The following is a 21,290-nucleotide window of genomic DNA, read 5'->3' on the forward strand; positions in this document are numbered from 1 at the left end:
AAGAGAGAAAGAGAGAGAGAAAGAGAGAGAGAAAGAGAGAGAGAGAGAAAGAAAGAAAGAAAGAAAGAAAGAAAGAAAGAAAGAAAGAAAGAAAGAAAGAAGGCCATGCCTTTCCGTTGGCGGTTGTTTTTAAGCAACTGTTTCCTACACTCCGGCCCCGTTCTCACGGTAGGGACCCCCGGAGACAGTTAGGCCTTGGACGACCACCGGACCTCAATTTGAATGGCAGTGGGGTTTTTACAAAAATGTGCACGGATTCTGGAAAATAAATCTGTTCTCCGAGGGCAGAATCCAGAGGCGAGTATCTGTGTGAATGGCCTTCTTGCTAGAGACCAGGACTGCAGAGTTCACGCTGGGAATTTATGTGTGTGTGTGTGTGTAGAAACCTCCAAGAGCCCGTCTTGAGGGTATCAAAATTCCCATTGTAAAAAGAAGCCAGGCTATTTTCAGAGTCACTCGGGAGGGGGTCTAGGGTCTAGGGTCACTAGCAGCGCACCTTCTGGGCTTGGGTCGGTCTGAAATTGAAGGTTCCCCCCCCCCTCTGAACTGCTTAGAAGTCGTGCGATTAGCAAAATATGCCCCCCCAGAACATCCCCCCCCACTCAAGAGACACCAGAAGATGACTGTCCTTTGCTTGACTTGGGGGGGGGGAAGCGAATCTGGCGGCGCTCCGGTGAGCGCTTTACCCGGGAGAAAGCCCCAATTCAATAAAGCGGGCCTTCTGATTTAACACGCATAGGAGGTGCGCTGAACATTTTTAGGTGCGCCTAAAATGTTTTTTTTTTTGGGGGGGGGACACCCTCTCGGCAGTCCCCCCCCCCAGTATTCGCCCCGCTCCTTGACGCCCGGCGGCGCGGAGCCCGGAGGAGGCGGGAGCGGAACCAACCCCGAGAGCCAGAACTCGGCAGACAAAACTCCGGCAGCTTAGCCGAAGAAGGCCCGGACATCTTGAACTTCTTAGGGAAAAATGTGGAAAATATTTTCGCAGCGATGATAGACGGCGACCGCAAACTCCCGAGCCCTTCTGACTACCGCCCTCTCCCTGTCTCGCCGGGGGGACCGGAGCCCCGGAGCCGGCTTCTGTCGCCGCTCCTTCGGGCCAGATCCCTCTCCGCCCCGGCCCCCATTTGCTCGCCATGGAAGGCTCGATCCGGTCTCTCCGCCTTGCTTCTCCAGAAAGAGCGACGCGCAGACCCGCTCCCTTTCCCCTTCCTTCGGGAAGGCCCGCGTATCGAAAGGACCCCCGGCCGCAGCCTCCTGGCTCCCTGCTCCATGGCACAGGGAACGCGGAGTTTGCTAGGTCCTGGGGATCGGCCGAGGGGGGTTGCCCGTCAAAACCAACCCGGCCTTTCTTCGCGCAATTGCAATGTCCCCTCTAAGCTGTGGAGTTTGGTGAGCAAGAATCCTTTTTTGGGAGCTACGGGCATTGAAGTTGTGAGCGAGCCATTTGGCTGCTGCATAAATGAGTTTGCTCTGGAGCCATCCCTCCTGAGCAAAGACAAAAAACGTGTGAGCCAGAGGCTAAAAAACTGTGAGCTCGCTCACACGGACTCGGCTTAGAGGGAACACTGATTCCAGGCACCTCCTCAGGGAAGGGAAGCCTCGCTGTGTGTGTATGTGTGTGTATTTGTTGTTGTTCAGTCGCACAGTCGAGTCCGACTCGTCGCGACCCCATGGACCAGATCCCGCCAGGCCCTCCTGTCTTCCGCCGTCCTCTGAAGCTGGCTCAACTTCATGTTCGTTGCATCTATGACACTGTCTGACCATCTCATCCTTTGCCGTCCCCGTCTTCTTTGACCTTCAATCTTTCCCAGCATCAGGGTCTTCTCCAGTGAGTGCTCCCTTCTCATTGGGTGGCCAAAGTATTTGAGCTTCAGTTTCACTATCTGGCCTTCCAGGGAACAGTCCGGGTTGATTTCTTTGAGGATTGACTGATTTGCTCTCCTTGCAGTCCAAGGGACTCTCAAGAGTCTTCTCCAGCACCATAGTTCAAAAGAATCTATTCTTCGGAGCTCGGCCTTCCTTATAGTCCAACTCTCGCAGTCATACATGACTATTGGGAATACCATTTGCTTTGACCATCTTCTTTGACCTTCAATCCATCCCAGCATCAGGGCCTCCTCCAGTGAGTGCTCCCTTCTCATTGGGTGGCCAAAGTATTTGCGCTTCAGTTTCATTATCTGGCCTTCCAGGGAACAGTCAGGGTTGATTCCGTATGTGTATACGGCTTTCCAAACTGCGGGAGCTCCCGCTGAGTGGGGCAAGTCAGCCTTTGCTGGCAGATGTTTGTGAAAGCTGCAGGCGGCACCGGTGAAGGCAGGCCCCCCCTCCAGGGTGCCTCCGGCCTTCACAGACACCTGCCTACGAATGCTGAGCGCTGGGCCCGCTCCCGCCACCGGTCCTAACCCCTTCAAGGGACCCCCGAGCTCCCCCGCCCCCGCTTTCCCCCCTGAAAAGGGAGAGAGCGGCTGTTCCTGCGCCGGTAACGTTGCTCGCCTCCAGGTCTTCCGAACGATAAAAGCAAGATAACCCCCCCCCCCGACCCGCGAGCGCTTTCTAAATTTAGCCCGGCATGTATCCAAGATGGTTGGGCATCTAGGACGCCCACACGCCCCCCCCTCTCCCTGAAAACTGGAATGGCGCCCCCCCTGTCAGAAAGGAGATGTTTGGAATGAAACCCTGGCCAAACAAGCTGTTTGCAATTTGAGGCTTTCGCCTTCCAGCGCGGCTTCCCCCTGCGCTTGGGACCTCGGGTGTCCCGCAAAAGCACCCGGCCGATCTGCCCCCCAGCGCCCAGCAGGCACCCGGCCGGCATCTCCGCGGGAGTTCGGCTCCCCGCAGAGATGTCCCCCTCGGGAAGCGCTCCCCACCCAGACGGCGCGGGCCGCGGGGCTCGGAAGAGACGGGCCGGGCGTTCTCTGTTAGCCCGCTCCGTCTGGACCGGCTGGGGCTTCCAGGTGAAACTGGCTGGTCCGTCTTCGCCCGGTGAGGGAGGGTGGGTTGCGACGCTTCGGAGAGTGTTCCTCCTTCGGCCTCCTCCGCAAAATCTCCCCTTGCAACGCCGGGCTCTGGGTGCAGCGAAGCATCCAGCCAAAGGGATGAAACTGGGGGGCGGGGGGGGGGGTCGGGGGCTCGCGTGGGAGAAGAGCTGGTCTCTCCTTCGCTGCTGCACAAAATGCTTTTACAAACTTGCCTGTGCTCCGTAGTCCTGTGTTTGGCTTCTTGCAAGGAAGATCGCATTTATGTAACCTCTACACCACTCAATGCAGGGGTGTCGAATTCATTTGTTATGAGGGCCGGATCTGACATAAATAAGACCTTGTCTGGCCGGGCCACGTGTGTCATAAAAGGTAATGCCAGGCAGCGGAGATATAAACTTTGTAAAGGACACAAACACAATTAAATATGTTTTTTTTAACTTAAAATAAAAGCATGCTTAAAACATTAGCACTCTTGCAATATTTTGTTTATTTAACAGTGCCTGATAACTGACCCCTCTTGCTCTGAATTATTACACCAAAATGTCTGTGCGGTTGAGTGTGCTGTTCAGGTGTGTATCTGTAAGCTGCAAACCGACGAGCAGCAGCAGCTTAACTGGAAAAAGCAGCAGAAGACAGCCAGTTCCACTGCGGGCCTGATAGAAGCCCTCTGGGGGGGCCGCATGTTTGACACCCTGGCTTAACGTGTCCTGTGGATACTTCAGTCCTTTCTGGGGGGGGGGGGGGGGGGTGGGGGGGGGGGGGGGGGGGGGGGGGGGGGGGGGGGGGGGGGGGGGGGGGGGGGGGGGGGGGGGGGGGGGGGGGGGGGTACTTTGTGAGCTACTGACATTAAAGTTGTGAGTGAGCAATTTGGCTACTGCATAAATTAGTTTGCTCTGGAGCCCTCCTTCCTGAGCTAAGACAAAAATGTGTGAGCCAAAGACTAAAAAACTGTGAGCTAGCTCACACTAACTCAGCTTAGAGGGAACACTGGCTACTGAATGCCCCATTTGGTCCATTGTACTTGGCCCCCTCTGTGTAATCCTCCTTGCGAGAAAGGAGGACTATGCACAAAGTGAATAAATCAACCCGTACACGATCCTTAATGCAACCTCCCATCTCCCCCACCCCAGGAGCTCTGGCCGGGACCGAGAGCTCTCCCTACCCTCCCAAGATGGAAGACTGGCCGAGTGTCAACAGGACCGCCTTCTCGACAGCCGGGCAAGGCGTCAACGCGCTGGACAAGTCGGCGGGGGAGACGGACATTAAATATCCCCAGGTAACCGCGCCGGCCCGCCAGGAGGGCCTTCTGTCTTGGGGGTGCGACGCGGTCAGAGATCCGCGGAGAAGAAACCCAGGCGAGAAGGAGCCAGACTGAAGCTGGGGCGAAGGGCCGCTGGGGTCGGTGCGTGCAAGGGCGATCCGGCGCCATCGCAGGGAGCTGGTGGGAAAGGAGACTAAAAAGCCCCCCCCCCTCCGAGAATACTTTTTTCAGTTTCTATTTGTGAGATGCAAAATAGTAAAAAGCCCGGTAGCACCTTTAAGAACTGATCTGACGAAGAGAGCTGTGTTTCTCGAAAGCCTATGCTACTCTAATAAAGTTTGTTAGCCTTAAAGGTGCAACTGGGCTTTTTAACTTTTTGCAGCAACAGACTAACTCCGGATCGATGTTTATGAGCGATCAAACTCAAGAGGGGTGGGAGAGAAAACGCTGGTGAAGGGGAGAGAAGTCTCCCCGCGCCACGCCTGTGTGACTCCAGTCCAAGAGTTCGTTCCAGCAAGAGGGTTCTTCGTTTCAGGATGAAATGTACCAATTAGGCAAGGGCGGAGCGATTCCAACACTTACGGGCTGGAGCTCCGTTTGCGTTTTCGCTGAAGGTCTCGTCTCTTAAAACGTTCCTCTTTGTTGGTAAATTCTAGCATGGGAAGGGTAACTGGGATGAAAATAACAAAAGAGCATAATCGGCTACATCCTTACACTACAAAGACAAAACTAGAAGAGAGAGATTATGGCAGCTCTTCTTGTTTTCCTTCAGAACAGCAAACAAAGACGGGAAGAGAAGCCATAAAATGGTAATACACCTTGACACTTTGGTCCCAATCAAATTCCTAGATTAGGGAGAAAATTCCCGGGGAATTCCACAGCTAAAGAACATTGGTTGCATGAGGAGCATGTGACTTCCTGGGAGTAACATAAACAAACATTTAACCCCAGATATACTGAGTGTTTTCAACTTGTAATACCCAACACTCTTGAATACCCGCGTCTTAGTTCAGGATCCGGCTGCGCCTGGTCGCTCCAGAATTCAGACCTGGGTTCTGTAAATGCCGCCGCCGTTGACTGGACCCAGAAGGGCAGCCCCGTTAGACTGTTGTTGCAAAAAGCAACCAGGAACGAAAGATAGAAATTTTTGTCCGGACCAAAATGGCATCTGAAGAAGTAGGTTTTGTGTGTGTGCCAGTTTGCTGTAGTGGTTAAGCGCTCGGACTCTAATCTGGGAGAACCGGGTTTGATTCCCCACTCCTCCACCTTCAGCTGCTGGATGACCTTGGGCAAGCCAAAGCTGTGGCAGAGCTGTTCTGGAAAGAGCAGTCCTCGAGAGAGCTCTCTCAGCCCCGCCTACCTCCCAGGGTGTCTGTTGTGGGGAGGGGAAGGGAAAGAAGATTGTAAACCGCTCTGAGACTCCAAGTGAAGGGCGGGGTATAAATCCATTCTCTTCTTCTTCTAATACCTTCTGACCTGAAGCTCTACCCACCTGCCTGTTTACTGGACGGAGAGTGATGCAGGGGAGACCCCAATAGTCCAGCTGTTGTTATTGGTGTTTCTGGGAGGCAAACTTCCCTCCACGTCCGCGTGTTCGGGATCAGGGCGGGGGTCGGCCTGGAGAGGGTCTTTTTTGCTCGGCGCTTCCGCACCCACCGAATCTCGCTCTCTCCCCCCCCCACACAGGCTCCCCCTGGACTCTCGGCGGTGAGCACCTTCCTGCCCCCCTGCGCCTACCCGGCCTCCAACCAGCCCGGCGTCTACGGCGGCCCCGCCGGGAGCTACCTGAGCCCGGCCCACCCCTGGCAGACGCAAGGCAGCCCCCTGGCCCACCACCACGCGCCCGGCATGGCTCTCCACGGGGGGGAGCTGCCCGCCCCCGCGGCCTTCAAGCACCCCCCCTCCCGAGAAGGTAAGGACGGAAAGGCAGCGGCGGCTGAGTCGTGAAAGGCTGCCTTTCCAAGTGCGCCGAGGGAGGCGGTCGGGCGGGGACGGAGCGAAGGGCCGGGCGGCGGGGGGGTCCTTGGTCTGGCGGCGGGCTCGGCCTCCTTTTCGGCCCGGGGCCCTGCACAGAGCCCCGCTGCTCCATCCTGGCAGGCGCCCTTCTGTTCTGCGCCGTCGGGGCGGTCAAGGGGACCGGCGACTCGGGGAGGAGGGGGACAGGAGGAGGGGCGCGTTTCTCGGGGTCAGCCGGCGGAGTCCTCGATTGCAGGTGGGCTCACGTGGCGTGGGGGCCTCCGAAAGCCGGCCTCGGGGGTCTCGGTGGGTCACTTCGCGTTCTGGCCGCCGCTGAGTGCCCCTCCCCGGGCAGTTCAATCAGACGTCGGGGGTGCTTTCCGGGTAGGAAAAGGAACCCCGTCTTAGCCAAATATTTTCCTTCCCGTGGCATATCCCGCCCGCCCTCCCGCCGCATAAGGCCTTCGGCGCAGCGACCCCTCTCGCCCGGCGGGGCCCCGGGGCGGGCGGCGTGTGTGTGGTCCTTTTCGGAGTGTCAGATCCAAGCGGGCCTCGCGGAGCCCCCGGCGAGGCCTGGAAGTGCCCCCAAAGGCACGCAGACAGTTGGGGGAAAAGAAAATTAAATTTTCGAAAGGGAAGGGGCGATCGTTTCCCCAACGAGGAAGCGTGCAGGGTTGGATTTGGGGGTCCCCCCCGCCTCTTCTTTCGGGGGTCGCGTGGAAGCTCAGGCTTACGCCACGGCGCAAAATGCGAGCCCGGCTTGCAAGCAGCCTTAGGCCAGCGAAGGAAGAGTTACTCCAGGCGGAGCCCGCTGCAACCCCTCGGCTGAGAAGGGAGAAACGCTCCCGCTGCGCTCCTTGGGGCACCTGCGGCGGATCCTAAGACGTGACCTAGTGTTAGGGATTCTTAATTTTTGTTGGAGGTATTTCTATAGTTAATCAGCAGAGTAATCAGCATTCAGCAGAGTATTAAAGAGTCAGAGTCCATGGTGTGATTTAAATATAAAAGTTTACTACAACCTAGCATCGGGAAAAGGTACACGGAATGTAAAATAACAAAGAGCTAATATGCCTACATCCTTACAGCTAGACAGAACATGGCAGAAGCCTAATGAAGACTGAACTTCTTCTTGCTCAGGACAAAGAGCCATAAAATGCTAATACTGGCCACTCTCGTCTCCAATCAGAACAACAAACTAGATCTGAAGTTGCCGGGCTTTCTAGCTCTCTAAACAGATTGGATACAAACAAACATGTGATTTAGTACACAGTATTAACCCAGTAAATACTGAACAGTGTTTTAATTTGTAACTCCCAACAATTTTAAAGTGAATCAGCAGAGTATTAAGGAGGCAGAGTCCGTGGTGTGTTTAAAAGAATAAAAGTTCACTACAACCTAGCATGGGGAAAAGGTACACAGGATGTAAAATAACAAAGAGCTAATATGCCTACATCCTTACAGCTAGGCTGAAAATGGCAGAAAAGAGGGCTTCTTCTTCTTCTTCTTGGTCAGAACAAAGAAGCACAAGACGGGAAGAGAAGCCATAAAATGCTAATACTTGGCACTTTGGTCTCCAATCAGAACAACAAACTAGATCTGAACTTCCCGGGCTTTCTACCTGTCTAAAACAGATTGGTTACAAACAAACATGTGATTTAACAAACATCATTGACCCAGTAAATACTGAAAAGTGTTTTAACTTGTAACACCCAACACCTAGGAAGCAAGTCTCACGGTGCAATCCTGAGCAGACAGAAGCCGGTGGTCTTAGAAGGGTGCGTGGCTCTTCTCCGGATTGCACTGTGGGCGCAACTTGGTGCTCGAGTCCGAACCAGCTGCTGGCTTTTGGGTTCCTGGCGTTCAACGCAGGCGATGAAACCAGTCCAGCAACTCCATCCTCCGAGGGACACCTGCGTCCCCCCCCTAAACTGCTACACCCCCACCCGCCAGCCAGGAGCAGAGTTTGCAGCGGGCCTTCGCTTGAAATCCGCCTTCCCGGGAGTCTCTGCTCTCTGTCGCGGGCTGCCCCGCAGTGCTCCCTCTAAGCTGAGTTAGTGTGAGCTAGCTCACCGGTTTTTTTAGCCTCCGGCAGCAGCCCAATCGCTCGCTCACAACTTTCAGGCCGGTAGCTCACAAAGCAGAATTTTTGCTCACAAGACCCCACTACTTAGAGGGAGGCACTGCAGTGGGGCGCTTCCGAGACCAACTCCCAGCTCCTGGGCAGGCGGGCGGCCTTTAAGGGACACGCCAGTCTTCGCGCCTAGTTTTCTCGCCCGGGATGGAGCAGAAAATAACCGGGCTCGACGTTTCCTGGCCGGCCGCGCAGGGCGATGAGTTCGATGGGCGAGGGGGGACAATCGGGCCAGCGCTCCAACTACAGAACGAGGTTCAGTCGGGCACCTTTAAGACCAGCGAAGTTTTATTCAAGGTGTGAACTTCCGTGGGTGCGCGCACTTGGTCAGGCAATGCAATGGAGTCACGGAGAGAGGATGGCGTGTTCAATCAGCAGGCAAAAAAGAGTGGCGATGGTTTTTTTTTTAACAGAGAAAGAGAGCGACAGGCTCGCTTTCTGGTCACCACCAGCTCCAGAGAGTGATTTGCAGGGCAGCCTTTGGAAGGCCATAAATCTCGAGGCTGGAACCAGCTCGCGTTCTGGGACAAGGAAGAGAGACTCGCGAGTAGGGAAAGGCGGTCCGGCGGTCAGAAGACTGCCCGTTTTGTTTTTCTTTCGGAGTTTGCAAAATAAACTCGAAGGCGCTCCGTTCGCTTTCTTTCGACGGCGCGGCCTGGTTATCAATGAAGGCCTGGCTTGGCTTGGCTTTGCTTGCTGATACATACGGTAGTCTGTTTCCTAGTTTTGACATCACTTTGCTCGGACTCCTCGAGGGAAGCGTTTTCTCTCCCCCCCCCCCCCCCCCTGTCTCGTTTTTCGGCGACCGTCAGTTGAAACGGCCGGGCCGGCGAGTAATTTGGAGTCCTCTTTCCCAGAACGAATCTTTCGGTCAGTGGGTTTCGTTCACGCCCCCTGAACCTGAAATGCCGTTCCTCTCGACAAATCTGAAGGCACTACTACGATCCAGGCGATTAATGAACTACCTGTGCCGAACGGTTGTGCCCTTCCTTCGACGGCTATTTCATTTCTTCCTGAAATTTCTTTTCAAATAAAAAGGGAGACCCCCCCATGGACTGGAATGGCTGCAGACTGCGTGATGCTGCCCCGCCGCTTAAAATCCAGCCTCTGGTGTAGCGCATCCATTCCGGGGTTCCGTTTTCCGAACCGCCAACTCGCGGGGAAGATCTCTCTTGAAGGAAGGCGCAGCTCCTCTCCAATGCTCCCTCGAAGCTGTGGAGTCTTGTGAGCAAACATTCTACTTTGTGAGCTGCTGGCATTCAAGTGGTGAGCGAGCCATTTGGCTGCTGCAGAAATTAGTTTGCTCCGGAGCCCTCCTTCCTGAGCGGAGATGAAAATGTGTGAGCCGGAGGCTAGAAAACTGTGAGCTGGCTCACTCTAACTCAGCTTAGAGGGAACATTGCTTCCTCTCCCCCTTCCCTTTCAGAGAATTCCAGCCCGAGGAAGACCCTTTTTAAAGAAAAATAAACCACAACGTATTTCACCGTTGAAAGGGTCTTTTCCTCCCTGCTTTCCTGTCTCCAAACCTGCTCAGAAGCTTGGATCCTAAACAGTCTGAGTTGGTCAACGGGTTCCGTGGGTTCAGGACCCTGACGTCATTGCTCAGTAGAATAATAAATAGCCAAGGGGTGACAATCGTTGTAGGTCTAGTTTTAGATCTATTCGTTTTAAAGAAGGCGTGATAATCAGGCCGTTTTAAACGGGTTTGTACCAAATGGATCGTTGGTGTGATTTCAGTTTCAGTACTCAAATCTCAATTTAAAAAAAAACACACACCCTGCTCTCATTTGTGGAGTCAGCTTCCAGATGTCTTGACGGCTGATCTGTTTCTGTTGGATTTTTAAAATTAAAACTTGTAATTCAGCAGAGTTAGAATAGTTTAGCAATGCCAGATTAAAATAATTCAGAGTCAGAGTCCATGTGTGTTTAAAATAGAAAAGTTTTACTACATCCTAGCATAAGGAAAGGGTAACTGGGATGAAAATAACAACAGAGCTAAATAGCTACATCTTTACACTACAAAGGACAACACTAGAAGAGCTAGCAATGGCTTCTCTTACTTCTTCTTCAGAACAGAACACAAAGACGGGAAGAGGAGCCATAAAATGCTAAAATACTTCCAATGAAACTCCTAGATCAGGGATGGTTTTCCCAGGGCTTGTAGTCCTAAACTACCATTGGCTAAATGAAACATGTGATTTCCTGTGAGCAACACAAACATACATTTAACCCCATATATACTGAGTGTTTTTAACATGTAACACCCAACAGTTTCCCAACATTATCCTGTAAGCCATGACTCACAAAGCCAGCAGTGACTCAGGAGAGCTCCTATCCTGCCGCCAGACTTTGTTAGTCTTTAAGGTGCTACTGGACTCTTGCTGTTTTATCCTGTGCTAGTAGGTATTCGCTTACTGCACTAACTTAACTCACTGAGACCACAAGCAGATGAGCAGATACATGTAAATAGATGCCTGTTGGTACATTCGAATAGGTAAAGGCTGCACATTTCGGCTGAGAAGGAGTACACTGAAAACCTCTCCAATCAGTTTCATTATCAGTATATTATCAATTTTGTCATGGCTTGCTGTCAGATGAATAGCTTAATTCCAGTTTCGCTGAGGGATCTGACTGTTGCAAAGCTAAAGCATGGAGCAGTGTTTCTGATTCATCTCAAAACTGCAGAAGACTTTGGCCCTCCCCCGGTCATCGCTAGCACACTTGGCCATCCAGAAATTCCTTTTGCAAGAAGAGCATTTGGCCCAACCAGGACATAATTTGATTCCAGTCAATGTGTTGGGATTCTTTGATTCAGGGTCGATGGTTGTATTGCAAACACAGGGCCACACTTAGTAAAAGAAAAATATCTTTGCTATAAAAACAAAATAAAACATTGGTATGGTACTTTGGATAAAATAAATAGAATAAAAACATACTTGCAGTTACTCTCAGTAATATATGCTAACAGCTACATCTTTCTATCTCTCTTGACTTCTAGAAGAGAACTACCTCTTTGGTTCACACAAAGGGCCATAAACTTGTGAATACATCAATGCTAGATCAAAGCATTTCTACAAACAAGATGTTAGTTGACCAATACAAAGGTTACAGGTCACTTCATTAGGATAAACAACTCCCACAAACTTTCCCGCGGTTGAATACATTATGTAACGTAACATCCTGTTTCCTAACAAACAACATTTAACTCTGTAATGACTGAAGTGTAAGCAACTTGCAATTCCAACACCCCTTCTCACGTTCTAACATTTCAGTCATGCTTTGGATCGATTAGGTTCATCTTCTTACATAGGTTTGTGATCTTGGCTGCGCTGAGTGTAGGTAGTCAAAATGTCCGCGATCATTTCTTCAGTAGGACAGTATTGAACTTCAATCAGTCCTTTCTTTTGCATATCTTTCACTAAAAGACATTTGATGGCAATGTGTCTGCTGCTTGTCTTTGTATTTTCGCCTTTGCACAAGTTTATACATGCCTCATTATCTTCAAACATGAGTATTGGCTTAGGTTCTTCTATGCCGAAGCCCTTTAGCATGTAGATGATCCATTCTAGCTCATTGCAGGCAGCTTGAGCCGACACACATTCTTTCAGCAGTAGATTGAGCGACAATTTGTTGCTTTTTACTGACCCAGTGAATCACACTGTTTCCGTAGTAGAATAAGTATCCACGAGTTGATTTTCCATCTTCTTCCTTTTCCCTCCAGTTGGCGTCCATTTATCCAACTAGTCTTGGGTCGTCAGAGGCTGAAGTCAATAACTTTCGATCAGCTGTTTTCATGAGGTATCTGGCTAGTCTTTTCACAGCATTCCAGACATGATTATTTGGTGAACTCGTCTTTCTGCTTAAGATTCCAACTGCAGTAGAGATGTCTGGTCCAGGAACTCGGCTTAGGTACAAGAGCTTTCCATTTGCTTCTCTGTATTCATGATTGTTCTCAAGTAAGTTTCCATCGGGCAGGTCTAGGTAAGCTGATTCCATTGGTGTGTTAATGTTTCCATGTTTCTTTATGCCCATAGAGTCAACAAAGTCCATAATTTTGTGTTTCTGATTCAAGAGAAAACTCCCATCGTCCATTCTCTCAATTTGTATTCCAAGGTAGTGTTTTATATCTCCCAGTTGTTTCACCTCCACATCTCTGTTTAATTAATTAATTTAATTAAATAATGTTTCTTCTTTGTTTTGACAGCACAAAATCAGATCATCAACGTGAGTAAGCACATATTGGTATTGTCCATTCTTGATCCTTGTAAACAGACAGGATTCAGCTTCTCCTTGTTTGAAGACTTGCTTTTGTAATAACATAAGTTTATCATTCCATCCCTTTGCAGATTGTTTTTGTCCATAAAGATCCTTTTTAAGTCTACAGACAAGATCCTCTTTTCCTTCTTCTTGAAAACCGTCAGGTTGCTTCATGTAGATTTCCTCAGTTAATTCTGCATTAAGAAAAGCAGTTTTGATGTCCACATGTTCCACATGCATGCCTCTTGAGGCTGCTATGCTTAAGAGCATTCTGAAAGATGTGTGACTTACTACAGGTGCGAAAGTATCAGTTTAATCAAGTCCATATTTTTGCGTATAGCCTTTTGCCACTAGATGTGCTTTGTATCTTTCCACACTACCATCAGGATTGTATTTCACCTTGAGCACCCATTTGTTGTCGATAGCTTTTCTTCCAGGAGAAGCTTGCTTCTCATGTAAGGATCTGATTTCATCATTCATTGCATCCATCCATTTGTTTCTCTCTGGTGTAGGTAGTCTTTTTATGTCTCTCCAGTTTGAAGGTTCTTTGACAAGATGTACAGTTGCACAAATGCCAAGTCTCGGTGGTGGTACGGCTTTGTTGTCCCTTGCTGATCTTCTCACAGTAGTTGCAGTCTGTGTCTCTGTCTCCCTTGGCCTAAGGTTTCCTGCTTCCCCTTCTGATTCAGTACTTTCTATTGAAGGTGGACCTGCCTGTTCACAGGTGGTCTCTGCAGGTTGCCAAATGACCAGGTCACTGAAAGAAACATCTGCTGTAGTGTGCTGTTCAGTTTGCACACTGGACTCAGCTTATTCAGGGACTTGTAACACGCTGTTGCCATCTATATGTACCACATTACAGTCTTTGATCATACGAGTATTAGGATCCATGATTCTATATCCTCTTCCTCCAAGTGCATACCCAACAAGGATACCAAGTTCTGCTCGAGGGTCTAGCTTTCCCCTTCTTTGCTTGGGTATGAATGCGTAAGCTTTGGAACCAAATGGTCTTAAATGTTTTAGAGCTGGCTTTCTGCCATACCAAATCTCAAACGGAGTTAGGCCTGTCACTTTGGAAGGTATTCTGTTATGCAAATATTGACAGCTTCAGCCCAACAGAAATCAGAAAGTCCAGATTGCATAAGCATGGAGCGAGCCATTTCTTGAATGGTCCTGTTTAGTCTCTCAGCTGTGCCATTCTGTTGTGGGGAATAAGGCACTGTGGTTTTATGTACAATGCCTTCTTGTTCCATAAACCTTTGGAACTCACTGCTACTGTATTCTGTTCCATTATCTGTAAAGAACACTTCTGGAACTTTGCCAAACATATTTTTCACAGATGCAATGTAAGCTTTGAACTTATCAAAAACTTGATCTTTGCTTTTGATCAAGTAGACAAAATCATATCTGGATTTTGCTTCCATAAAGGTTAGAAAGTATCTACTTCCACCAGCTGATGCCTTTATAGGTCCTACTATGTCTGAGTACACTGTTTCTAGAAATTTCTCACTGTGGACAGTAGAATTACCTTTGTAGCTTGGGGATTTTCCCTTTGCTCTGATACATACATCACAACCATTTTGCATTTGATTACAATCAACAACATTAGTGTTACATTCTCTCAATAATTTTTGTACACTTTTCACATTACGGTGACCCATTGTTACATGCCATTTAAAAAGACAATTTTTATGCTCACACACAGGTTGCATGGTACTACACACAGCCCATTAACATCATTAGCATCATCAACATTCTGCACATCATTAGCATTTTCAAAATCATTCTCAATATCATCATCATTTTCAACATCATCATTCTCAACAATATTTTCCAAATAAAGTAAACCATCTTTTTCATGTAACATTAATTTAAATTTAGAGTTAACATAAAAAAATGCAGCTATCTTCTTTTCCAACAAGGACTCTGTATCAATTTTCCACAATTCTCCTAGTTGAGAGTATGTTATTTGTACCTTCAGACGCATAGACACAATCCTTCAGTAGAATCTCCTCAGTTTTCTGATTTATGTTCATAACTCTCAGCAATACAGAACCACATCCTTGAATATTTAATTCTTGACCATTAAACTGTTGCAGGCTGGGACGTTTATGTTCATCAACCTCAATAAAGCATTCTCTTTTATTACACACATGACTATAGCTTCCAGAATCCACAAGCCAATGATTCTTAAGATTTGCATTTCTGTCAGATTGTACTCTCAGAACTAACATTTTGTTTGTTGTCCCAAAAAGATCCCTTCTTGTGTCAGATAATTTACAGTAAAATCAACAGTCAGGTCTTTCTGTGCTTGTAATACAGCAATTTGATTTTTGAAACTCTCAGGTAGACTATTGAAGATAGAAACAATGATCTCTTTGTCAGGGAGTGTGTTTCCTGAAGCTCTTATATCAGATACAATTTTCAGAATTTTATCCAAGTGTTTAGCAACTGATTCACCTTCATGTATTTTAATACTGTGCATGCTTTGTCTAAGGAATAATGCTTGTGAATCATCCTTTTGCCCATAATGACCTTTGAGCCATTCCCACCATGTCTTTAGCTGTCTCACAATCCACTAGCAACTGGCATTCCATTGCGTTAACATAACTCATAATTAAGCCTTTTTCAACTGCATCTCTTTTCAGAAATTCTCTTTTCTGTGGCTCCTGATCAGGGACATTCTTGCTTAAAACATCTTCAGCATCATGCACTGTTAAAGCTATTTTTGTCTCAGTTGACCACCATCTATAGTTGTGGGCAGCTAAGGTAGGGATTTGAAAGTTTGGTGCACCACGCACTGTAGTATTTCCATTGTTACTCACAGGCATTGATCTTGATCCAGATGCTGGTTCGTCACCGCTCGACATTCTCTCGGTTTGAAAGGGCTGCTGTGTAATTCTCACTTCTTTTTGGCTGGAGGGTATGCAGGGATTAGTTAGCTCTGTTGACCTGTAGACTTGTCTCCAGCATGAGCAGGAATCTCTTTGCAGGTCCGGTAAACAAAATCTCGTGGCCAAAAGCTTCTAACTTTAAAAAGAACTCTCTCTGCCTTTTGTAATTCAGTTCAAGAAAACAGTGGGCTTCTTTTGTGTTGCAAATAAACCCGTGCTCTGCTACCACTTTGTTGGGATTCTTTGATTCAGGGTCGATGGTTGTATTGCAAACACAGGGCCACACTTAGTAAAAGAAAAATATCTTTACTATAAAAACAAAATAAAACATGGGTATGGTACTTTGGATAAAATAAATAGAATAAAAAGTTACATATTTGCAGTTACACTCAGTAATATATGCTAACAGCTACATCTTTCTATCTCTCTTGACTTCTAGAAGACTTCTAGAACCTTTTTGGTTCACACAAAGGGCCATAAACTTGTGAATACATTAATGCTAGATCAAAGCATTTCTACAAACAAGATGTTAGTTGACCAATACAAAGGTTACAGGTCACTTCATTAGGATAAACAACTCCCACAAACTTTCCCGCCGTTGAATGCATTATGTAACATAACATCCTGTTTCCTAACAAACAACATTTAACTCTGTAATGACTGAAGTGTAAGCAACTTGCAATTCCAACACAATGAGTTCAGCCCAGGAATCCCACATACAATTATTTGTAAAAAGAATGATCCTGACAGAGAATTAAAGCCCCCATTTGCAGAATGAGCATCAAACTACAGAAGATGGACTGGAGTCGCTGGATGGTTGTGGAGGGATTCGTGTGCCACTGTCCTACCTTCCCTACGTTTGGCTACAACACCTACTGTGACCTAGGTGGGCACCAGTGTTCCCTCTAAACTGAGTTAGTGTGAGCTAGCTCAGTTTTTTAGCCTCCGGCTCACACATTTTTGCCTGAGCTCAGGAAGGATGGCTCCAGAGCAGACTAATTTATGCAGTATCCAAATCGCTCGCTCACAACTTTAATGCCAGGAGCTCACAAAATAGAATTTTTGCTCACAAGACTCCACAGCCTAGAGGGAGCATTGGTGGGCAGGATAGTTTAGTGATTATAAGAAAAATCTACTCCCCTTCAACCTTTTGTTCTAAAAATCAGTTTCTCCTCTGCTTTGGGGCATAGCATTCCTGAATTAAAAACGAACCCACCACCTTCCAGTGTAGCTCCGGCCTAACTATAAATCTCTGCACAGGCTGCTTCTTAACATGGATAAATCCAAATGCACTCCTGTTCTTTTTAGAGACAGCAAACACTCAACACTGTATCAAGAGGAAGGGACCAGGAGGATATTTATAATTCCGAAAGCAAACCCCTTTCCCCAGACTTTAAACAATGCAATCAAGAAACAGATATTGTCTAGGATTTGGTTTATTTTAGCCTGTTTTGTCCATATGGTTAAGTGCAGCACCAATTTAGCACGTGTTCCAATCTGTTTGATAAGTGGACCAAACAGCGGATACCCAGGAGTGTGAAGCACGGTCATTTGGAAGCAAGTTGGTCTCAATAGGGCTTACTTCCAAATTTTAGGAGCCACATGCACAGGTGTATAGGACATTCATTCTTCTTTGGGATGCTTAATTTCTTGCAAGAACAGACCAAGCTACAGATGTCAGCTCTGTTCCAACTGTTCCCCCCCCCCCTACTCTGCTGTAGATAGGTTGGAGGTCATGGGCATAGTTTAGGGGCATTGTTAAAGGTCCCATCAAAAGGAATCAAATGTGTTATATTGGACAACCTTTTTCTCATTGGTATTGTGTTTTAAAAGTTCCAGAGAGGCAGGTCACTGCCCTGAGGAGCTTACAATAAAAATTTTCACAAGAAAAGGATGAATACCAAGGGTCACAAGAGAGGAATTTGAACAAACCCAAATACACTTAGGTGACTGTCAGTTGTAGGTGAAGACTAAGGTGCTAAAACCGAAGGCTACAGGGAAATATTGGGATTGGGGGCCAGGCTAGAAGGAAGAGACCCCGTAATTCTCAGTGAGACTTCTCAGCCAAGGCATTCTGGTGTGTAGTAAGGGAAATGTCTTTTGTGCCAATGGTTTGTGACTGAAACCTTTTCACAGTGCGACAGAAAAATCCACCAGATCTGCTGTTTCACGATATACAGTGACATTGAATTGTCTGTGCGGGATACATATTTCTCATTTAATGACTTCAAGTTCCAACTTGTGTGATCTGTGCTGGAGATGTCCTGTCAACTCAGACACAGGAGTTGTCAATGTGGACAAACTATACAGGCAGCTGATAGCCATTAAATATTTTGCGTGTGTGTGAAAGGGAGAGAGAGAGAGAATTTAGTACCCATCATACCTAGTATTATCGGAAAACCCCAATTAAGGGGGAAAAAATCACCGGCTTCTTTGCCGAAGCTTTGGCAAGGAGCACTCTCTCTCCATTTCCAAGGGGAGTGAGGGAAGAAAAGGAGGGAAATCTGCTGTATTAAGAACAATATCTGGCTGTTTAAAAAAAAAAATCTTCCTGGCTTACAGCTATTCGACAGACAGGAGGAGCAAAGCTTTCTACGTATTTAACTTCATTTATACCCCACCTTTCTCCAAAATGGGGATCCAGAGTGGCTTGCATAATCCTCCATTTTAGCATCATTCACAACCTTGTGAGGTAGGTCAGTCTGAATGGGTGTGACTGGCCCACTAGGTCACCAGCCAGCTTCCAGGGCAGGGCAGGGCAGGGCAGGGCAGGGGTTTGAACCTGAGTATCCCAGATCCTAGGAGCTGCGGTGGCTCAAGGGGTTAAGACGCTGAACTGCAGGCTGTGGAAGGCCTGTAGTTCAGCAGTTTGAGACCCGAGTGTGGCGCATGACGGAGTGAGCTCCCGTCTCTGGCCCCAGCTCCTGCCAACCTAGCAGTTTGAAAGCAAGAAATTGCAAGTAGATAAATAGGTACCACTTCAGTGGGAAGGGAACAGCGTTCCGTGCACCTTGGTGTTTAGTCATGCCGGCCACATGACCACGGAAACGTCTTCGGGCAGTGCTGGCTCTTTGGCTTTGAAACAGAGATGAGCACCACAACCCTAGAGTCGGATTGGACTGGCTTTCGAGCAAGGGAACCTTTACCTTTATCCCAGATCCTACTCTAACCCTCTAACCACCATGTAGAAGCCCATCCAGGGGTAAAGTAATTCAAGTTTCATACCAGTACTATAGGGCAGAGTATCATTTTCTTACCTGTATTCAGGGGTCATTTCGCAGAAAAAGAGGTGCAGGAGCTCATTAGCATAACTCATTAGCATAACTCATTTGCATATGCCACACCCCCTGGCATCATCGGAAGTATGTCAGAAGGCAACACCCACCGCTCTGGCTCCACTGGACTGTTTTGGATTGCTAGCTATTGGTGGAGGGATGTGCAGATCTGTCCTCGCAGAGGAGGGAGAGCTCGTACCTGAATAAAACTTGGTCTTAAAGGTGCCACTGGACTGTTTTGGATGGCCGGCAAGTGCAGGAAAGTGTGTGGCTGCTTGTGGGTCAAGGAAGGTGGTGTGGAGGATGTGCATGGCCTCAAGCAGGTAGGGGCCAGGGCAGTGACAGGGCAGGGCACAGGAGGCAGGACGGAGCTCCTCATAGGTGTCAGAACCCACAGCCAGCAACACGCTTATCAGAAAGGTAATACTTTATTGCAGAGCTATAGATGCGTTGACAGAAGTACTGTTAAGAATGGCGTCACCCCTACAAGCATAATGGGATATAGGGCATTCGTATGCACACCCCCCACTATAGGCCAATTAGCCATATTCCCGCGCGTGGGAGAAGGAGCCTCAGACAGTTAGAGCCGAGGCTGGGAACCGATAGTGCTCCCATGGTTCTCCCAGGCCCAGACACTACACCACCTGCACCGCTTAGAGATAACAGCGTTACAGCATAGAAGAAGCACAGAAGGAATGCAGCAGTAATTAATACACAGTAAAGGGGAAGCCTATAGCGTCCACAACTATCATGGCAGCATAGCTGACATTCTGCCCTCCCAAAATTCAGCTTCTCCCGACCACCCTGGGAGGCCTCCTGGGCAGTCTGGGGGATCTTCCAGTTTGTCCGGGAAGTCGCTACGGAACGTCTGCGGCAACTGAGGGGCCCGAATATCCCCTACGTCCACCCATTCGAGGTGCTGGGGTCCAAAATCCTACCATTCCACCAAATAGAACAATTTCCCACGTTTAAGCTCAGAGTCCAAAATTTTAGAGACCTCATAATGTTCCTCGCCCTCAATTAAGATAGGAGGGGGCACCGACTTCGATGGACGCCATGGACTGGAACCAGAATCCCATTTCAGGAGGCTGAAATGAAATACAGAGTGAAGTTTCCTCAAATTCTTTGGCAGATCTGAGTCCACAGCGACATCATTGAGCACCCTTTTCACCTTGAAGGGACCAATGTATTTCCACCCCAGTTTTCAGCTAGGGCGCAACACCTGAATGTTTTTTGTAGATACATAGACTGAGTCGCCAGGCTGCAGAGCCCATCCCCCCACCCTTCTCTCATCAGCCTGGGACTTGTACGTTTCCTTAGCAGTATTCAAAGTCTTGCAAAGGAGAGGCCACGACTCCTTTAACCGTTGACACCATTGTGCAGCATCCCCCACCCCCAAGTCCTTTCCCCCCTCCAGGAAAGGTACCGGCGGGCTGTCATAACCATATAAAGCCTTAAATGGGGAAAGCCCAATCGAAGAATGGCAGAGGCCAAGGCTGGCATGGGGACAGGCAGAGCCTGGGCAGGCTGGGTCCCGTGGCCCAGGCAGTGGTGGAGCAGCTTGAGGGCCAGCTTGTGGCAGTGCTCCACTGGGTTGGCCAGTGGGCTGGGAAAAGCGAGGGGGAGCTGCTGGGAGCAAGGGGTGGGGCTTGTTGCATGTGCCCACCCTCTGGGCTCCTTACTGCCGGAGCTCCGATCCTGTGTGCTCCTGCAGGAAATGAGCCCTGCCTGTATTTACTCATCACCCCTGAGACCCCATACATTTGTAGGTGCTTTAAGAACAAAAGGGTTACCATGCATAGTTCCCTCGAAGCTGTGCTAGGGTGTGCTGGCACACAAAATTGTAACAGGCAGCACAAGGATTACTGCTTTCAGCCCATATGCTCATTTCCCCCTCCATTGGAATCAATGGAGGATGGGGGCGCCTCCTTCTGTGGCCCATAGAACTGGATCCCCTGGCCCAATCTTTTTGAGACTGGAGGGGGTGGGGTTGAAAAACAGGCCCCCGCAGAGTCCCAGATACCCAGGGATTGATTCTCCATTACAGTTTACGGAAACCTTTGACTATAATGGAGCCAGAAGAATGATTTTTTTTTTGCACACCCCTATTATGCTTTTCATTTGTAAGGAGCTGCGGTGGCTCAAGGGGTTAAGACGCTGAACTGCAGGCTTTGGAAGGTCAGTAGTTCAGCAGTTCGAGACCCGGGTGCCGCATGATGGAGTGAGCTCCCATCTCTAGTTCCAGCTCCTGCCAACCTAGCAGTTCGAAAGCAAGAAATTGCAAGTAGATAAATAGGTACCACTTCGGTGGGAAGGGAACAGCGTTCCGTGCGCCTTGGTGTTGAGTCATGCTGGCCACACGACCATGGAAACGTCTTCGGACAGTGCTGGCTCTTCGGCTTTGAAATGGAGATGAGCACTGCAACCCTAGAGTCAGATTCGACTGGCTTTCGAGCAAGGGAACCTTTACCTTTACCTATGATTTGTAAGCTGCCTTGAGTCACAGGGAAAACTGGGTTATAAATATTTGAATAA

The 21,290-nt window shown here is 48.7% G+C and overlaps 1 protein-coding gene across 1 annotated transcript in view; it reads left to right on the plus strand.

Annotated features, from left to right (window-relative positions):
• LOC107116080 (paired box protein Pax-1-like) overlaps positions 1–21,290 on the plus strand; it is a gene marked incomplete at its 5' end in the record, with an annotated part of 29,022 nt that overhangs the window by 5,254 nt on the left and 2,478 nt on the right. The window contains 3 exons of the mRNA XM_015417943.1: positions 4,115–4,257; positions 5,929–6,154; positions 12,534–12,553. Coding sequence (XP_015273429.1) covers positions 4,115–4,257; positions 5,929–6,154; positions 12,534–12,553 — 389 coding nt within the window. The remainder of the gene's footprint in view (positions 1–4,114; positions 4,258–5,928; positions 6,155–12,533; positions 12,554–21,290) is intronic.

Source organism: Gekko japonicus, unplaced genomic scaffold, assembly GCF_001447785.1.
Source record: "Gekko japonicus isolate JY-2015 unplaced genomic scaffold, Gekko_japonicus_V1.1 scaffold882, whole genome shotgun sequence".
Taxonomy (NCBI): Eukaryota; Metazoa; Chordata; class Lepidosauria; order Squamata; family Gekkonidae; genus Gekko; species Gekko japonicus.